This window comes from Aphelocoma coerulescens, chromosome 5, assembly GCF_041296385.1.
Source record: "Aphelocoma coerulescens isolate FSJ_1873_10779 chromosome 5, UR_Acoe_1.0, whole genome shotgun sequence".
Taxonomy (NCBI): domain Eukaryota; kingdom Metazoa; phylum Chordata; class Aves; order Passeriformes; family Corvidae; genus Aphelocoma; species Aphelocoma coerulescens.
Genome location: NC_091019.1, coordinates 23012225 through 23031877, shown reverse-complemented (window position 1 = coordinate 23031877; position 19653 = coordinate 23012225). Strand labels below are relative to the sequence as shown.

Below are 19653 nucleotides of genomic sequence, written 5' to 3'. Positions count from 1 at the left end.
GAGCAAGATGTTGGCAACATACACAGATCCCAGTGACAGATGGAGAGAGGAGACCTCCAGAAGAAGAGATCATACCATGTTTTTAGAACATTATTTTGATGTTATGAATACTGTGTTATATGAAACTGCATTATGATGCTGTGTCATGCCAGTTATATAGATTACTATCGCATTATTCTATGAATGAACCAGAGGGATAAATATTTTGGTAAAGTCTATGAAAAGAACACTCTTTCGCCAGGTGAATATTCACAAATTAAATGGTTTAACTTCTTGATGTACAAATACACATAAATATGAATTCAACTTTATGATAAAGACAGTCTGGCAGCAGCAAATAATATAACTTATGTAACAAGCTGGATGCAGTTTCACAGCCATGCTTCATTAAGGAATGGAAAGCCCTAGAAGTGGTGTTGGCAAGTAAAGAACAAATGTTTTATATGGAGCTAAAATTGAAATCTTCTGTCTCACCACCATCCAGACAGAGCACAGAGAAAATGAATCACTCTACAGTTTATGTCATTATTTTAAGAGATCAGTAATTACTCCTCTCTACAAGTTCATGCAATATCTTTCCAGGAGAGGCCATCTGAGAGATAGAAGTGATGCAACACACATAACAGACATCATTACTAGTACCTGTAGTGGAAGACTCTCTTTCATGATTGTTCTCTGTGGAAGGGATAACTCTATCCGTTATAGCAGGCTGTGTGGCATAATCCTTTCCCTTGTCCCAGCCTGGATACACCAACGGGTCTTGCTCTGAGTCGTTCTGTTTGGCCCCATGGCTGGGGACCATAGCTGTTATGATGATGGTGAAGCAATTATGAACTCAGTATACAAAGATCCATTTCTCATATTATTCTCCTCTTCGGTTCTTGTCTCTATGACAGGCCTCGCTCACAATGTCTACTACATTTAATGGCAAAGAGAAGTAAAGTAGATTTGCTTCTCATCCTGGTTTATATTTAGAAAAACTACCTACTGTCATCAGTAGGGCCAACTCCTTCCTCAAACTGAGCATATGCTTTTCAGAATCAAGGTGCCTTACTGTTTTTCAAAAGTATTTCTCTGAATCTTGCTGTTGACTTCGTATTGTTGAGTATCAAACCAATATTCACTGATGCAGGATTGAAAACCTCAAATGCATCAGTAACTGCAGGGATATGACCCATCAGTAATATTTTAATTGCAGAATTTGACTGTGTTGACTATATCCAATTTTTTCCCCTCAAAATTTCACTGCTTTATTAGTGGCAGAATCTCCAAGAAAATAAACAAGGAAGTATGACGAAGGGGAATGTTAGCTCATGCTACAGATTTGTGAATGGTGCACACAATAAATGAGACAGCATTCAACTGGAGCATATTTGATATTGCAGTTACTTAGAAAAACACTATCGATTAAACAAACCTGTAGTTTTTATCAGTCACAGCAAAACAGTACCCAAATCTTGCAAGAAGCATAACCCTTTTTAACCCCTTAAACCCAGTAAGGGGGAAAAAGAAAAAGGCAATAAACTTGCCACAACTGAGTGCGAGTTACAATTTTAACTGCAATTAGGCCAATATGTATTGCTACAGTAGTGTAGTATAACAAGTTGCCAGAGACCTGTACTTGATAATCCTCAAGAGCAGATGATGACTGTGGTGCATTCACTGCTGGCAGTGCTTAATACAGCACAACTGCTGTTTACTTGTAAGTTTGGTACACTCATAGGATCAGAAATTAAAATATGTCAATTTTCAGTTACCAGATTTACAGTATAATTTGATCTTTTATGCTTCAATTGTTTCAACCAATGAGAGAGAGAAGCCTCTCTCTTATTCAACATTATGCTTTGTTTTCTTTCCTTCATCACTAGTATCATCCTGCCATAGTTCAAAAGTAGGATGAGTAGACATTTTAGATAATTTTTTTTTAGATGTAGCTGCCATTAACAAAAACCGGAAAAAAAAAATCCCATGTCCAATAATGACTTGCAACAAGGGAGTTCCCAAAGGAGTGAAAAATGCAGCACATATTACTATTTTTCCACTTAGACCTTCTCTGTTTCCTACAGACAAAACCCTGGTAGATATCTTGTTGAAAGCTTGCATGACACACAACAGAAAATGCAGGAGACAGTTACAGAATTAACCTACTAATAGTCTTGACCTACAAGACAAGTAGAAGAGAAACATCCAGGAACAAGTCTGAAGAATAGACTAACTAAAAAAAAAATAAATTAATATCAGAATTGCTCAGGTTTAATCACAGAATCCATGTTACGGCCTCAGAATGCAAAAACATTAGTAAAAAATCCTAAAACTAAATCTTTAGAAAACCCTGAAAATTTACTAAAACGTGACCTGTAATATTACCTGTAGAAGCTTCCTTTCCAAAATAACTTTCACCTGCAGTAGTAAATTCATGTTGTTCAATACTGCCAGTGGTATTTGCAGGATTTTGTTCTTGACTGATCCCTCCAGAATGAACGCTGTGAAATAGCGGATGTTGGGTTGCTCCGTGACGTTTTTCATTTTCACTTGTAACTAGTGCTGGTAAGATGATGATTGAATCAATAATGACCAAAATACCCAACATCAGTCACATTATCCTTATCATCATGGTCCACATAACAAGGGTGTTTGGCTTTTGTGTTTTGGCTTTTTCTTGTCATTGTTGCATTTGATGTGAAATGAAAGATGAAAGAACACAAAAGTCCTTTGGAAACCTTATCACACAAAAGCATCACCAGGAGCAGCAGAAGATTTAAGTGCACTAGAAAGGATCCCAGTGACCAGTGGAAGATAAAAGACATCCAAGAAGCAGAAGAGCTCATAGAAACAACAGCTTGCATCTCTATTTCATATTTATTACTACTAACTTAACTGATGAGTTTGTGAATTCTGGGTTTTTAAACTGAAAAAGCTGATGAACTTTTCTCTTTCGAGTTAGTATCTCAATAGCACAATTACAAAGCTCTAAGGAAATCGTAATTTCTTCTGAGATTGGATGAATGAAATAAGTAGGTTCACATAAGTAGATAAGCATACTTATTTTGAACTCTGTATTAATCAAAGATCTTACCAATAAAATTAATTCATTGCTCGCTCTAACTTGCTGTTGTTTATACAGCAGAAGATGCAGTCAGAAATCACCTGAAGTACCACCACCATAAGAGATGTTCTAACGAAGGCTTGGAAAAGACACATCAATAACCCTAAGATGAGCATTAGAACTCAGCTGGAAACACATCTGCCTTACATATCAAACATTCCGAAGAGTGGTATATTAAAAGTAAAGCTGAGATCCTTAATCAGAACATGCAAAGAATGAGCTGGACCTGTTATATATGTCATAAATCATCAGACAGAGAAACTTGCTATTTCCCAAGAAGAGAAAAACTGGAGAAATATTTATCTTCACATTCAGGCTAGGAAATATTCGTAAAGAGAGCACTCATGCAAATGTAATTCATTATTTTTAAATTAAATGTAATACTTACATACTATCTTACAAAAAAAGAGTTAATATTAATCAATGTATGAATACAACTGATCTACCAATACTTCACTACCAAAAGAAAGTTATTACAAAAACTACTACTGTGTGATTACAGAACTTGTTCTAATGTCAATTATATAAACTTCTGCTGTTCAAAGCAATCTCAGAATCAGAAGGACATGGCAAAAATAGCTTGAGAATGCACTCTGTAAGCCTTTGCCTACAGAGGATTTTAGAATTGAACATTTTGGTATCTCAGTTGGCTACTGGCACTAACACTGGTAGCAGAATGATCACATTCATAGGGAGGTAGTATATTATCCTTTTAGGACAGTCTATGTATTTGAAAATTAGCTCCCTTTTTTGTCTTTTGTCTTCAGATTTTACAATAGAAATTTTGAAGTGGAAAAAGGGATTTTTTTTTCTCACCAAGGTGGGTCACCGAAAGCCCAAGTCTGCTCAGTTTTATTGCACACTACTGGCAGGGCAAACTTAAAAATACTAGAGATGTGGGGAAAAGTGGCCAGAAATTAACTTTGGATGCATAAGATAGACTTGGAGCGACAGGTGAATGTTACAGATGCCACCTTTGAGGGCTCTAGTACAAATAATATAAAGGTATTACACTGAACTAAGGTATGGGAATTACAACCAGCTGCACCATGAGTGTCATGCTTCACCGAATTATATCAGAAATCTGAGTATTATCTGAAATGCTTGATTGCTTTACCCCTGCTAGCAGAGCTAGGATACTGCTCCTCTTCGTCTGCAAAGGTGGGGTTCCAACGATCTTGTGTGGTGATTTCCAGAAGTGTTTCGTGTTGTGAGTCCACAGCTGTTGGGACAATGGAGGATTCAATGCTGACTATGCTCTAAATCTACTGTCCGTGTGTGCCATAAAGATGATGGGAAATGGGAGTTCTTGCATAGCCTAGATATAGTCTCTCTTCTTATCAAATCCCTTCAGATCAAACCAGTTCTTTTCTTTGCATTGGACAGATGCAAAGTTTCCCAAGAAAAATGGGGAAAACAAGCATCAGAAGAATAATGTATCGTAGAAGTAATGCAAAACCATTAGAGCAGCTGAAGACATTTAAACTCACATTTTAAGAATATGCTGAGCCTAAGGAATATGGCAGATGTCCCAATACATGTTAAACATGTTTGCTAAGTACTCGAGAAGTACCCACGAAGTACCGTGTTAGAATACCCACAACTGAGCAAAAAAGCGATGGTCAGCAAAAAAATGAGAGCACCTTGACAACCACCAAGTAGCCAATATTAGTCAAGAAAGTTATAACACGATTAAAAAGATAAAACAGAACTTCCACAAGAGTCTACGACCAGAGACTGAATACACTTTCACCCATGGAACATGCAGACACCACTAGGCCATCAAAGGTATGGAATGCAGTACACCTGTGGGACAAGTTACAAATGCAGAGTCTTAAAGATAAATAAACACCAGAACTATCCAAAGCAGAGGAAGAAAAATAAAAAGTCACAAATGTGCCAAAGCAAGATGAATTGCTGATTTTGCATTTTCTACTAAAAATGGAAAACACTGCTGAAAAAATGTAAATACTGCACTATCTTCAGAAAAATAAAACGCTCATGAAGAGTGACTGCTGAGTAAATAAGAGCACAGACAACAGACATATTAAGATGTACTTAAGTTAAATAAAATCACAGAAATAGATCAGATTAATATCTCTGTACAAATAAGAGCATTAGAATATAGTCATTAATAGCAACATCTATGCTAAAAAAACCCCAGGGCTGGGGCCATTCCCTGGTCATAAAGCCAAGGAGCAGACTGTGTACTTCAGTGACACACAGCATTTAGTTTTGACCTTCATATGTGGCCTTTTTTTGGTTTCCAGACAAAATTATTTCAGGTATGGATGGCTTTTGAATTAAAAAAGAGTTATCAGATGATCACTGTGGGATTATTCATATCAGGAAAATAAGGCTATGTAATAACTGGATCATGCCTAGACACCTGAGGTCACAAAGCAAATGAGATGATGTTAAAAGACTGCATGGGAAGAGTGTAGAAGGTAGCAAATATGAGACTGTTTTGTGGACACTTCCCTATGAAAAAGGTACTTGGGCTTTGGTGTTCCCAAATAGTACCTGAACATCTTCCACAGACAGGAAGTTTGCTAGTGAATAGCTGTAGGTTATATATAACATGAACTGCAATTATTTTAACACTTTAAAAAAATTGATATGATGAAAGATAAACTTTTTATTCTTGGAAAATCATGAGTAAATGCAAATATTTGAATAAGCATAAAACTGAGACACTAATTTTAAGTAGTAAAAGAAGAGACATTATTTTTAATCATATGGACCTCAGACAATTTTCCAGTCACAAAAGACGTATTTCTGAAGGGAACAGCAGATGAGAAGGCCATCCAATTTTCAAACAATATATGTGCAGCAAAGGAGGAGGAACATCAGGTAGGACAGGAAAAAGCAGAAAGAAACCATCCAAAGACAGTGGAAGTTCCTTACTCGTACTCAGAGCAGTCTCATCCTTGCCAACACTCCTGCCCCAGACTGGAAACACTGTGGAGTACATCACCTCCTCGGAAGAGTCTTCATCATCTGAATCACTGCCACTGGAGGTCACATCTGCTGTGATGATGTTAAATCTGCCATGAAGCCCTAAGCAACAAGGCCTTCTGCTGGCACCAGTTCAGCTCTCCTATCTCCTCTACTCACAGCCTTACAATCACAGAGGAGAATTTACAGCCCCGTGCTTCCCAGGAGCCGTATCTCCTTCTGGCCTTTTCACTCACAAGGGGTTCACCACTCTGCCATGGCCCTACTGAAGCTGCCCCACTGCAACTCTTAGATACATTTCAGGACCCTTTGCATGCTCACAGCACTAACCATGCCCTGTCCTCTTCTAGCAGGGAGAGCAGAGCGTACTGGCTTGAAAACGTTTCCTTCCTCTCTGCTACAAGTCCTTCTCATTGGAACAGTCTGCTCCTAAACTGCTTCCAAACAGGAAAAAGAAAGACCCAAATACATGCTTTGCATAATGACTCCCATGCTCATCCCTTTCAGGCAGGCAGAATGCCTCCATGGAACACGGACAGTGTGGACAACTGCTCTATTGCTACCACATGCACAGTCCGTGAGAGAGAGCCCAGGACTTTGCTTTCCCCACTTGGAGCATGTGGCAATGAACAGCAGTGACAAATGCCACACATTCACCCCCTGTTCCACTTAAAGTTTGTGGACCTTGCTGCCCTGGTCTCTGGTAATTCAGCACCTAATCAAAGCACCCTCTTAGCATGGCATTCTTTACCCTTGGTTGCTGGCGTGGGCTCTTGCGTCTTCTCTCCAGGATTTGACCACCACCAGTGGTCTGGGAACGGATTCCACCAAGTCTGGGTGGTGGTTTTCTCCAGGTTGTCATGATGAGGCCCTGGAGCTGTTAGGACATGGCTCATTTAACCAAGATCTTGTGATTATTTCTTGAGAAGCAGCTTTTCCTCCAGCAAAGTCAAGTCCACCAGCAACAGCACCTTGAGCACACGCATGCCCCAGAGATGCATGTGAGAGCAGGGCGAATGTATGAACCCAAGGTGTCATTACATTCCTCTAACATGTAGCCAGATGCAGTCCCAGGAAAGAACATGCTCCCTTGAGAGCAGCCCCCAAAAAGCCCTGTGGGACTTTTCAACCCTCCACATTCCATAAGGTTAATGAGCTCCTCACAGGCTTTGTCAGCAGCAGAGAGTTGATAGTCTTTGAAACAGAGTTCAGAATGAGGAACATCCACCAAGATGACATAAAATCATGTACAAAAGATGTAAGAAGTATCCATGATAGGCAAAAAGGACACCCAGAAATAAGCACACCCAGAGAAACAAACTGGTCTTCTACTGACAACCCCACGAAGCCAATGCTGCCATGAACATGAGCTCAGAACTGACGCCATTCCACTCAGAAGACACATGCACTCGCCTTGAGCTGATGCTGCCAGCTAAATGCACACCCGAGCACCTTTCAGAGCAGGCATCATCACAGCATGGAGAGAGAGGTACAGCTTAACTTATATCACATTACCAATGCACAGTCTTTTCTCAGAACACAGTGTATCAAATAGCAGGATCCATAGATTGATGCCAGGCATTTACAGATGGAAAGAGATTTCTGCTTAGAAAAATTACAGGAATCTACAGCCTTTTCATCCACCGTGACAGGCAAGCCAACTTGGCAGGCAAAGGGAAATAATTGCGCCACTTGTAGGAGGCTGGAAATTCCCTCCAAAGAGAAATCAGTCCTTGAGACCCAGCAAGTCACAAGGAAAGTTCACGAATCAAATGAAAATGAAGACAACAATTCAAGAAGCAATAAAAGGTGGTGCATTTAGCAATAGGGAGCCCACATGATCTAAATGGCGATTTTTTGTGGCATGGGAGATGTGTTTGAAAAAAAGTTGATGAGATCATCCAATTTTCAAACAATATATGTGCAGCAAAGGAGGAGGAACATCAGGTAGGACAGGAAAAAGCAGAAAGAAACCATCCAAAGACAGTGGAAGTTCCTTACTCGTACTCAGAGCAGTCTCGTCCTTGCCAACACTCCTGCCCCAGACTGGAAACACTGTGGAGTACATCACCTCCTCGGAAGAGTCTTCATCATCTGAATCACTGCCACTGGAGGTCACATCTGCTGTGATGATGTTAAATCTGCCATGAAGCCCTAAGCAACAAGGCCTTCTGCTGGCACCAGTTCAGCTCTCCTATCTCCTCTACTCAGCCTTACAATCACAGAGGAGAATTTACAGCCCCGTGCTTCCCAGGAGCTGTATCTCCTTCTGGCCTTTTCACTCACAAGGGGTTCACCACTCTGCCATGGCCCTACTGAAGCTGCCCCACTGCAACTCTTAGATACATTTCAGGACCCTTTGCATGCTCACAGCACTAACCATGCCCTGTCCTCTTCTAGCAGGGAGAGCAGAGCGTACTGGCTTGAAAACGTTTCCTTCCTCTCTGCTACAAGTCCTTCTCATTGGAACAGTCTGCTCCTAAACTGCTTCCAAACAGGAAAAAGAAAGACCCAAATACATGCTTTGCATAATGACTCCCATGCTCATCCCTTTCAGGCAGGCAGAATGCCTCCATGGAACACGGACAGTGTGGACAACTGCTCTATTGCTACCACATGCACAGTCCGTGAGAGAGAGCCCAGGACTTTGCTTTCCCCACTTGGAGCATGTGGCAATGAACAGCAGTGACAAATGCCACACATTCACCCCCTGTTCCACTTAAAGTTTGTGGACCTTGCTGCCCTGGTCTCTGGTAATTCAGCACCTAATCAAAGCACCCTCTTAGCATGGCATTCTTTACCCTTGGTTGCTGGCGTGGGCTCTTGCGTCTTCTCTCCAGGATTTGACCACCACCAGTGGTCTGGGAACGGGTTCCACCAAGTCTGGGTGGTGGTTTTCTCCAGGTTGTCATGATGAGGCCCTGGAGCTGTTAGGACATGGCTCATTTAACCAAGATCTTGTGATTATTTCTTGAGAAGCAGCTTTTCCTCCAGCAAAGTCAAGTCCACCAGCAACAGCACCTTGAGCACACGCATGCCCCAGAGATGCATGTGAGAGCAGGGCGAATGTATGAACCCAAGGTGTCATTACATTCCTCTAACATGTAGCCAGATGCAGTCCCAGGAAAGAACATGCTCCCTTGAGAGCAGCCCCCAAAAAGCCCTGTGGGACTTTTCAACCCTCCACATTCCATAAGGTTAATGAGCTCCTCACAGGCTTTGTCAGCAGCAGAGAGTTGATAGTCTTTGAAACAGAGTTCAGAATGAGGAACATCCACCAAGATGACATAAAATCATGTACAAAAGATGTAAGAAGTATCCACGAAGCCAATGCTGCTAAGAACGTGAGCTCAGAACTGAGGCCATTCCACTCAGAAGACACATGCACTCGCCTTGAGCTGATGCTGCCAGCTAAATGCACACCCGAAACACCTTTCAGAGTAGGCATCAGTATAGCATGGGAGAGAAGCCCAGCTTTACTATCACATTACCAATCCACAACATTTTCTCAGAACACAGCATATCAAATAGTAAGTTCTACAGGTTTGTGATATACATTTATGAAAGGAAAGAGGTTTCTGCTTAGAAAAATTACAGGAATCTACAGCCTTTTCATCCACTGTGGATCCAAATATGTATTGGCATGCAAATAGAAATAAATGTGTCTATCACATATGGATGAAAACATCCAGTCAGAGTTACTTTTCAAGTAGGTAGCTCATTCATCAATAAGATTCCTACATCTGATTCATGGTACACCTAGAGATGAATCATAATTTCTTAATAAGAAAGAGTAAAACTTCTTTTGGCAAGGCGAGAAAGTCAATGGTAAAGTGCTGACGGTGTATTAATCTGGACGATTAACTTGATGGAGAACACCACCAATAATGTCCAAATCCAGAGAAATAATGAATGGGTATCATCTGAACAACCAGCACCTGTGCCAATTGCTCATTTCAAACCCATAGCAAAGAAATCTTTAGATTAAGCTAGGTATGTTTTCAAAAAAATTTAACTTTACAAATGAATTGTATTACAGATGGATGGAGAGCCACTCATTTTGTTCCTCACTTTAACACATTATAGAATTAGAGAGAGGGATTTTCAGCCATTCATCTGAAGATATATGACAAATACTTTTCTTTACTTAATTTTCTTGATGTGGCATTTTTCTCTGGGAAAATGAATTCTGGCCAGCATATTCCAATGAGCCTGCACTGCTAGGCAAGCTAACTAACAGATACTGGGGCGTGGCTTTATCTTCTTTTTTTGACTGTTACCCATGTCACTTTCTCTGGTGCTACTGAATATTTGATGACTTCTCAGAGAGATGCACAGCTTATACTTTACTTCTTTCTAAAACAAGTGCTAGGTTACTGATTCATTTGTAATCCAGTAAAATTAAACTAAATGAGTTAAACTCCCCGGTGTTAGAGTGATGCTGCTGGGTAATAGCCAAAGCTATCAGAAAAACCCAGGAGCCTTACTTTCATAATCTTTTTTTTTTTTTTTTTTTTTTTCGCAAGAGAACCAGTTTATCAATCCTAACCCCGTAAACAAACATGCCAACGCTATCACTTCTGCGATACCCATTTATCAGTATTGACGCATTTTATCACATCGCGCTACGGGTTTTTATCTTTGCAAATCTTAAATACCTCTAGTTGTCCCTCTGTAAAACAGTCGTGCCCATGAGAGAATTGCTAGCAACAGGAAGGCACATACATATTTAGTATCAACACATTTGATAATCAAGTGTTAAAAGGAAAACAGGGAGCTTTCCCATAGGGAAACAATGCACAGGTTTTTGCAGTGGGTACAGAAACACCTGTACAAGGAAACACTAAGACACACATGCACGCAAAAGCAAATATATATGAAGGAAAAATCATCATCAGAGTCAAACAAACTCCCCACTATTACCAGGTGGGATTTTCTCCACCCTCGACCTCCTTACAGGCATTATTTTGTAACAAAGGCTTTCACTGGAAACAAGCACCAGAAAATTCTCTACTCTTTTTTCAAGGTTTGGGGTAAAATCAACCTATTTCTTTTTCCATCTACATACTTATAAGGTGCTACTAACCAAGATGCTTGGGTTTAATAATTTATGTCTTTCAGCAAAACTTTTGCTAACTGTGTAATGCATACAATCATTCTTCCTCTATCCTGTGATTTCTAAATACAGTGATGAGGGCACCACCTCTCCAAGTCACACAGACCATCTGACCAGCTATCAGCAACCAACAATCAAGCAAATTCCTCATGGATTCCCATGGTGGGGAAAAAAAAGAAAAGAGCCAGGGGAAATGAACTTTCAGTTCTATCAGTTTGATCTTTACTACAACATGCCTCTGTAGATTTCCTCTGCATAATTAAAATGTTCTCCCTTTAGGTTCACTTTATTTTCTGAGGCAAAGATCTTTATCACTCTAACCATAAGAACTAGTGTGAACATATGTACATTATTTCCACTTTAAAACATGGAAGAGAACTTCAAAAGCTTTTATTTATTGTAGCTGCTGTGCACTACATATTTGATAAAAACATCACAAGCAGTTTTTCCAACTCAGTAAAGCTACTTAAGGACAAAGAAGAGAAAATGGATACTGTTCTTTTGGGTCCTCAAAGACCGTGGAGCCACCACAGTCCCCAATTTTTTTCACACGCATATTGCCAACAGCAAGGATGAAATTAGTTTTTACAGTGTACAAATGGCTTGGCCATTGGAACTGCCATATAAAGCACTGCCTTGGTTAGCAAGGCCATGGTTTTGACATGGATTACCTACATTCACAACCATAAATATATTAGAATAACAGACACTTTCATCATGAATCTACAAAAATACCCTTTTCTACTTCAGAAATAAATTGACTTCAAGTGATAATTGACTGTACTAATTTGTGCTGCCTCATAGAGTAAATAGGTGTGATAAAACAGTCGTGGGAAACCCAAAACAGCAATCTTTCTGAGCTCAGGTACAAGCGTTGAAGGAAACATACTGTAAATTATTTTTCTCCCCTTGTCTCAGAGAGTCAAGTTCATTTCTGTCTTAACCAGCCTTTCAATGTCTTTCCAATTTTTCAGCTGTTGTATACTTCATCACTTACCAGAATGCCCTTCTGGAAGAAGAAAACAGTGTTAATATGATCTATTTGTAATGTAGTTATTATGAAACATAAATCTTACTGGTACTCGCAGGATGCTGTCTGTCATCTTCTTCAGGGAAATCACCAGCCACCGTTCCCAAAGAGATGTGAGGTGATATAGATGTAAATTCATCACCTGTGTGGTGATGGATAAATCATTACTATTTCATTAGCTCAGCTGCAATACTTTCCTACCCTGCAAGCTTCATTCCTTCATGTACTGGTCCAAGAGAGGAGAAAGACACAGACCCTACATAAGCTTACCTTACTGACATAGTAAAGCTATCACCCAAACAGATTATTTGAAGAGGAGAATGTATTACAGTGATAATGAACATTCTGGCAATGATCTGTTCATGTGATACAAGACCTCATTGTACATGTATGCCATGAGGACAGGGATCCTAGAGCAATGAGTCAAGCTGTTTGTATTCCCCTCTACTGAGATATACTCTGAGATTTAGTCAAAACATCTAGATTATGCATGCAAGCACAGCTGGTAACAGTTGTAATGGCAATCAACAGAAATACACAGCACACACCTTGGGGAATGTGGGGAATGTTTCTGATCCTAGTTCCTTAGCAAGAGAATGGTAGGATTTACCTTTCGTGGTGCTAGCTACATGTCAAAACAAGCATAATATGCCATGAGTTTATCAACAGCAAAAAGTAATTTTATAATCCTAATGCTTGTGCTTTTTTTTTTTTTTTTTAATTTCAGTATATATTAAGGATAGTGATGTAAAATACTGGTATCCTTCACTGGTAAGTTACTGGTGATTTGACAAAAAGCCTGTAGTCACACAGTTAACTTTACTGTACTTAGAAGATGACTTGCACCTGTATCCCTAATGTTCAGTGGAGTAAGTCTTTCAGACTTCTGATAATTTCAGCCACACAAGCAACATATAAGATTAAATAAAATATGTAGAAAAGAATATGGCATTTGTATTTGGCAGGGCCCCATGAAATTAATGGCAACCTACTGTCCTTACCATAAGCTTTTCCAGGAATTCCTTTTTCACCTCCTCCAAAAGTATGATCTGGCAGCTGTGAGACTGGAGTAGGACTTCCATAGTATGAGGGGCTGGATCTCCTGATGGAGGTATCCATGGGAGTTGTCTCATGAGTGGATCCACTACCTGCATTTTCATCATCCACCCCTGAGGTTGAGGACTCCCCACTGGTATGACGTGAGCCATCTGCATTGAAATGGGAGCCATCTGCGTTGTCAATGACTGTGGAAACAGGGAATTAAACAGTTCATGTCAAGGAGCTACACAGCTGTAATAAACAGTAACACTTGCAGATTAATACCTGTTCAGCCATTTTTGCCCTCCTGGGTAACCTAGGTAATACACCACTAGAATATGTCTAATGCATACACGCTCATTTATATATTTGTCACATTTGTAGGGCCTACATGGCATCACTTATTTTGATTAAACTGCTCCATTTTAACATAAAATCTTGGCATTTGGAAAGTCAATGAGAATTTTAGAATTGGAAGCAATAATTTATTATGAGCGTTTTTTCCACTTCCCGCCACTTTTCTAACAAACAGCTCAAATCAAATGGAGGAAGGTTGCTGTCTTAAGCAAATTCCTATATGTCAGAGATATTACAGCTCTGAAGTGCTAAAAAAGGTCAAATACCTATATAAAAAATGTTTGGTACCCTGAGACAATCCAAGCTCCACAGGATTTAGGGGAAGACAAGTGACTAGTTTCTTTAATTTCTATTGAACATCTCTTAACTTGCTTTTCTTATGTTTGGCTGGCTTTTTTAATATTAGTGATTGTTTATGTAGAAATAAGGTAACCAGTTACTAAAAACTAAGCAAGTCCATGTCTTTCTAATCAGTACAATACCTGTTTCATCCTGATTACTGAGTAAAGAAGTATCTATTGTTTTAATTGGCTCACATGATTTTTCCTCTGTTTCTGTGAAGAAAGGAAAATAGAAAATATTAATTTGAAAAAATGGACAAAAAATCACATGTATACACGCAACAACTGTACATAATCACAAAACATCAGCTTCAGATGAGGACATTTGAAAACAAATTTCCAAACAAACGTTATTCACTGATGTACCACCTTCCCAGGTGGGGCACCTCGAGATTGTTCTGTCAGCTAACAATGAGATTCTCCATTTCCATAACCATTCCAGAAAATGCTTGCAATCAATGCCAGTTAAAACAGCCTTATGACCCAGTTTCAATGCAGGCAGACCCACTGTCAGAGTGGCAGAGGCAACTCTAATCCTTTTTAGCTGGCAAGACTCCGTCCTCTCCATGGAGGGCTCTGCACAGGCAGCGTGTGCCCTGCTCCAGTGAGCACTGCTGGCTCCTGTGGGCTGAAGTGCCCCACTTGGGGCTGGTGTACGAGCTACCTGCTCATACTGCTGGAAGGGATTAACACTTGGGAGGAGTTATAAAGCTCTGGAGGGGATGGACATCACTGCAGTAGTCATCTGTGAATGACAGATGATGGCAACTCACATGATACCACACCAATGCAAAGATTTTTAATTATATCACCACCAAGAACAAAATCAAAAAAATATCACTGCCATTCAAATCATCAATAAACTTTCCCTATAGCTTTCTGTAAGAACTTTCTGCTTCCACTATAAATGTCACAATCTACTGAAATTTAAGATACTCAAAGCTAGTTTAGATTTTATTTTCAAATATTATGCTCAGCATCTGTCATGGACTATATACACTTTCCTAATAATTCGCTAAAATATTTTCAATTATTAGGAAGTTCAAAACTTTAGATGAAAGCAGTCTGCTTCTGACCCACTGGCATTGATTGCTGTCCAGCTGCATCATGTCTAAATAGAGATTTGCCTGAGCAAATACTGAATGAGCTGCAAATAGGAGAGCAGCAGCCATGTCTGTGGGCCTGGGATGGCCACTACAGGCTTTGGAGCTGCTGCAGGTGGCAGCCACTCCTGGTATTCCTCATAACACAAAACACTGCTCTTGGCTGCAAAGCTCATGTGTGCATGAACAGAAGAGCTGAGTGCCATGGCTGACAACAGTCAAGTCTTTCAGATTCACTGCTGCAGTGTTTCACTTCACTAAGCCACTATAATGAACTGTTTTGAAGCTGCTAAGTTCGTCCCAAGGCCAGAAATATGATTTAATTCAAAACACACTGATAACAAAATGGTCATTGCTGACATGACAGATACACTTCTAGAGACTGGCAAAATGTATTTCTCCTCAGCTAAAAACCAGGTTATGTTTATTATATAAGCCCTCATTCCAGTACCTTAAATAGGAGATTACATATGTGATTTTTAGTTAATCTGTTTCTAAAATACACCATAAAATCATCTCCTCACCTGATGCATTGTAACAGTATGCATCGTACCGATCAGTTGTATTTGCCGAAAGTTTGTAAATGCCAGTGGTATTTGCTGCACAAAGAGGATAGGGGTTGATCCGTGGGATAACAATATGCCCCACCACAAAACCATACCTGTGAAGAACAGAGGTAAACAAAGCATATTACTTACTATAGCAGATGTCACCTCAAACATCAAGAAGCTACAAAGAAGCCATTATTTTTTAAAAGTGCATGAAATTTATTCATACAGTTTTGTTACCTTTCTGTTCCTCGTTCATTTGGTTGCTCCCTTCTCACATCAGTCTCCTGTCACTCAACATCATTTTATGTTTAATTTCTAGAGCTAAACCCATTTAAACTAAATAAGCATCTTACCAAGGTTGTTACTAAGCTAGGTTGATCAGTTCCCCAGGGTGATCAGAGCAAGGGAGTCAAAGTGAGGGAGGAGAGTGCATTTTTTGTTCAGTCTGAGCTTGTATTACCTGACACTAAACTCCCTTTCTTTAGGGATTCACATTTTCATTGCTTTGACATAACACACTGCTCAGTGACACTTCACTCAGAAGAGTTGAGGGCTCAATTAATGGTACCTGAGCAAGTTTAAAGAATGCTTGCAACATTTTCTGCAAAAACTGACAGCCTACTAAAATATTCAAATACAAGACTCATTCATCCACAAATCCTTACTGTATCTTTCAGTTGAACAATGTGATTATTGTGCACAGAGCTCACATAATTCAGTGAAGACTGTGATTACATAATGTACAATACATTATTACCATTTTGCAATCCTGTAACACCTGATTGATTCCAATGTATTTAACTGGAGACGTGATAGAATGGAAACAAGAACGGGTTTGGTTTGGGTTTTGCTTTACTTCTCGAGAGGAATGATTTATCAGGGAGGAGTAAATGTCACAGCTTTGCAGTTTTTTATCTATGAACATCATTCCAGTTTCATGTCTAATGTGCAGATACTTGCAATTCTGAAATTCTCTTGTAGGTGGAATTATAAAGTACTTTAACCACACTCCCAACTGAGCTTACAATGCTGACACTTTACAAGCCATTATGACCTACTTGTGTTATGTTCTGTTGATTCATCTTATTCACATGCATTTTCATGGTTATATGCAGCGTATTTTCCCTCTCCTACTCTACTTTAATAAGAGCTAAGTTTTACTGACTAGGATTACTTCTAGCACAGGATCAACAAATGAAAGTAATAGGGTGGGAGAGTTGGCCAGAAGGAAGGGAGGAAGAAATCCTATCTACATGGCTTTCATGTCCAAATCTGTCCTCTGGTCAATTGTGAATTAGGGAAAAATGTAAAATTAATGAAAAATTACAGCTTACCACTGGGGGGAAAAAAAAATCCCTCTTCTTCTTTCAATTACCTTTATATTTAGCTTTAGAAAATACTTTCCATATTTTAGAGTACTCATTATTGGTGGCATAGAAATCTCTGCCCATGGGCATTATTTAGGATTTGATCTCTAAATGTTATGTAGTGCTGGGCAATTCAGAATGCTGTGTATATTCATGTGCTAATGCCAGAAAAAGAACATGTTAATGTCAGAAAAAGAACATGCTAATGTCAGAAAAAGAACATGCCTACTTTGTTATAAAGGACTTTCCCCTCAGAGTAAAGAACTGTTTCTAGTTTTTATGTGGTACAATTTTAAATTGCATTCCCACTTCTTAGAGAAGAATCCTCAAAGAATTCTGTTCACATATTTCACCACCACAATACTTGTGAAAATGAGCATGCCAGAACAGGAAATATTTGCAAGCAGTATTGATGTCAGTACTATTTCTCATGGTACCAGAGTGAAAGCCTTAAAATTTTGAAGAAATGTCCACTTAGTTTTTCTATGCCAGTTAGAAGATGAATTCCATTTCTGCCTATTTCCTGTCTAAGTTAGACTGCAATGAAGTTGAAAATCTGCTATCATTTATTTAAACTCCATAATGGTTTGCCAACATGCATCTCCTGGGCTGCAGTGATCATGCACTGGTGGAGTTTGCAGTCCTGGGGGAAATGGGTGAGGAGAAGAGTAAAGTCAAGACCCTGAATTTTAGGGAAGTAACCTGCCAGCACTTCAAGGAGGTTTTCAACAGGCCCTCCTGAGAAACTGCCCTGAGGAACAAGGGTGCAGAACAGAGGTGGCAGGTATTGAAGGACTCCTTCCATAGAGCGCAAGAGCTCGATACCAGTTTAAGAAATGAGGAAAGCAAGCCAAGAGACCTGCATGGCTTTGTTGGGATTAAAGGACAGGAAGGAAATGCACAGGCAGTGGAAGCAGGGTATCAATACCTGCTGGGGTATAAACACACTGAGAGCAGCCTGCCCAGAAAAACCTGGGGGTACTGCTGGATGAGAGGCTGGACACGAGCCTGCAGTGCCTGCTTGCAGCCCAGAGAGCCAAACGCATTCTGGGCTGCATCCAAAGCAGCGTGGGCAGCAGGTCAAGAGCGGAGATGTTCCCTCTCTGCCCTGCTCGGCTGAGACTCCACTGTGTTCAGCTCTGGGGTCCCCAGCGCAAGAAGGACATGGACATGTTGGAGCAAGTCCAGAGGAGGGTCATGAAGATGATGAAAGGGACAAAGCACCTCTGCTCAGGAAACACGGAGAGAATTGGGATTGTTATATTAGTATTCACTCAATTTTTTTGAATTAAATGTTTTCCGTAACTTCTAGGCTCTTGGGCTAGTTATTTTTTGAGAAACTAGAGTCTGTATTATCCACATTTGTTGTCCTATACATCATTAATTACAGCATGTAATTAGGTCAATTGACAACATGGTTTTGAGTTTTTTAATAACTACTGTAACTGTCCTCTGAAAAATCTCCATTTACAGATTACAGGAATGCACGAATACTGTGGCCATTTTTCACTGGGATGTCAAGAGTTCATCCCTCACAGTACCACCTGCTGCTTTTTACTGTTCCTTGGCAAGACCGAGTTCCATACATGGCATACACTATCCTCAGCCTGTGCTCACATTAGGTCCTTACTTTTCACATACTTATCTTACCACTCATTTAGTGACACAGTATGATCTGAACATCTTCCTAATTAGTTTATTATCCTGTCATCTTTTGTTATCTTTAGATTTTATCTGTGAGGGGTTACGATTTTTTTCTAAAAGATAAATGGTAAAAAACTATATGCATGAAGGACTTACTTATTACTGGACCCAGAGCAAACATACACATGCACAGAGATGTTTTGTTCATTACAGAATATAACATATTTAACTAATCTTAATGACTACAGTAAGTAATTAATGTAATTATTACACCAGTAGTGTCATGATATCCTATGTTTTCAAGAATTTCTTTACCTGCAAGTTTCAAATCCAGACTCGTGAGCTTCCTTCAGCTGCTCTAGTGTTGCCAAGGTGCTGTTGAGAGCTCTGCAGAGTTTGACTGCCTCAGATCGTGTGAGACTGTAGCGACCATTTTTTTCAACATGAAAAACTCCTCTGTATCTGCAACTTACACTGAATTCTGTTATCAAAGCAAAAGAAAAAAAAATGTTAAAAATTTAGACCTAAGAATTTAGACCTTCAGTAAAGACCTGGAAATCATTTATTTTCAAGTATAATGCTTTCAAAGCAAACCAGCAACAAGTAACAGCTACCAATTCATTCAGAACAAAAAAGCACTGCCACTTTCAATCACTTTCCTCATACTTCCCCTTTGGGCTGAGGCATGAGCCAAATCTCCAGCCTCCCCAAAAATAGCCATACATGCTTTTGTGAGGTATCTAGGACTTTTAACATACCATTAACACTAATGTGCAGAAGAAGGAGTTAACAATAATAATGTCAATACAAATAAGAATAATCACGTGCGTAGAGGAAAATGGGGAAACATCAGGACACTTCAAAGCAATGTGAATTAAGTTTGCTTCTGTCCCACCTCTCCCTCAAGAGAAAAAAAGCAGTTGCAACTCCAGACTAGAATGACAACTGCAAAGCTCACTTCATAGGAGTAGCTATTATTTCCAGTGCAGAGAGGAGCATGACTCATTTTTATCTTAATTTTAATGGAAGTTCCATATGGAAG

General features: G+C 39.7%; 1 protein-coding gene across 5 annotated transcripts in view; it reads right to left on the bottom strand.

The window, feature by feature from the left end:
* Nucleotides 1-19653, bottom strand: part of CD44 (CD44 molecule (IN blood group)) — a 57878-nt gene that overhangs the window by 11978 nt on the left and 26247 nt on the right. For 2 of the 5 annotated variants that reach the window (XM_069017106.1, XM_069017108.1), the window contains exons 3-10: nucleotides 18927-19092; nucleotides 15574-15710; nucleotides 14088-14159; nucleotides 13212-13454; nucleotides 12257-12352; nucleotides 4224-4328; nucleotides 2368-2544; nucleotides 643-804 (exon numbers count right to left, since the gene is read on the bottom strand). In XM_069017106.1, the coding sequence (XP_068873207.1) occupies nucleotides 643-804; nucleotides 2368-2544; nucleotides 4224-4328; nucleotides 12257-12352; nucleotides 13212-13454; nucleotides 14088-14159; nucleotides 15574-15710; nucleotides 18927-19092 (1158 nt within the window). The remainder of the gene's footprint in view (nucleotides 1-642; nucleotides 805-2367; nucleotides 2545-4223; nucleotides 4329-12256; nucleotides 12353-13211; nucleotides 13455-14087; nucleotides 14160-15573; nucleotides 15711-18926; nucleotides 19093-19653) is intronic. The other 3 variants (XM_069017110.1, XM_069017111.1, XM_069017107.1) reach the window with 2 other exon arrangements.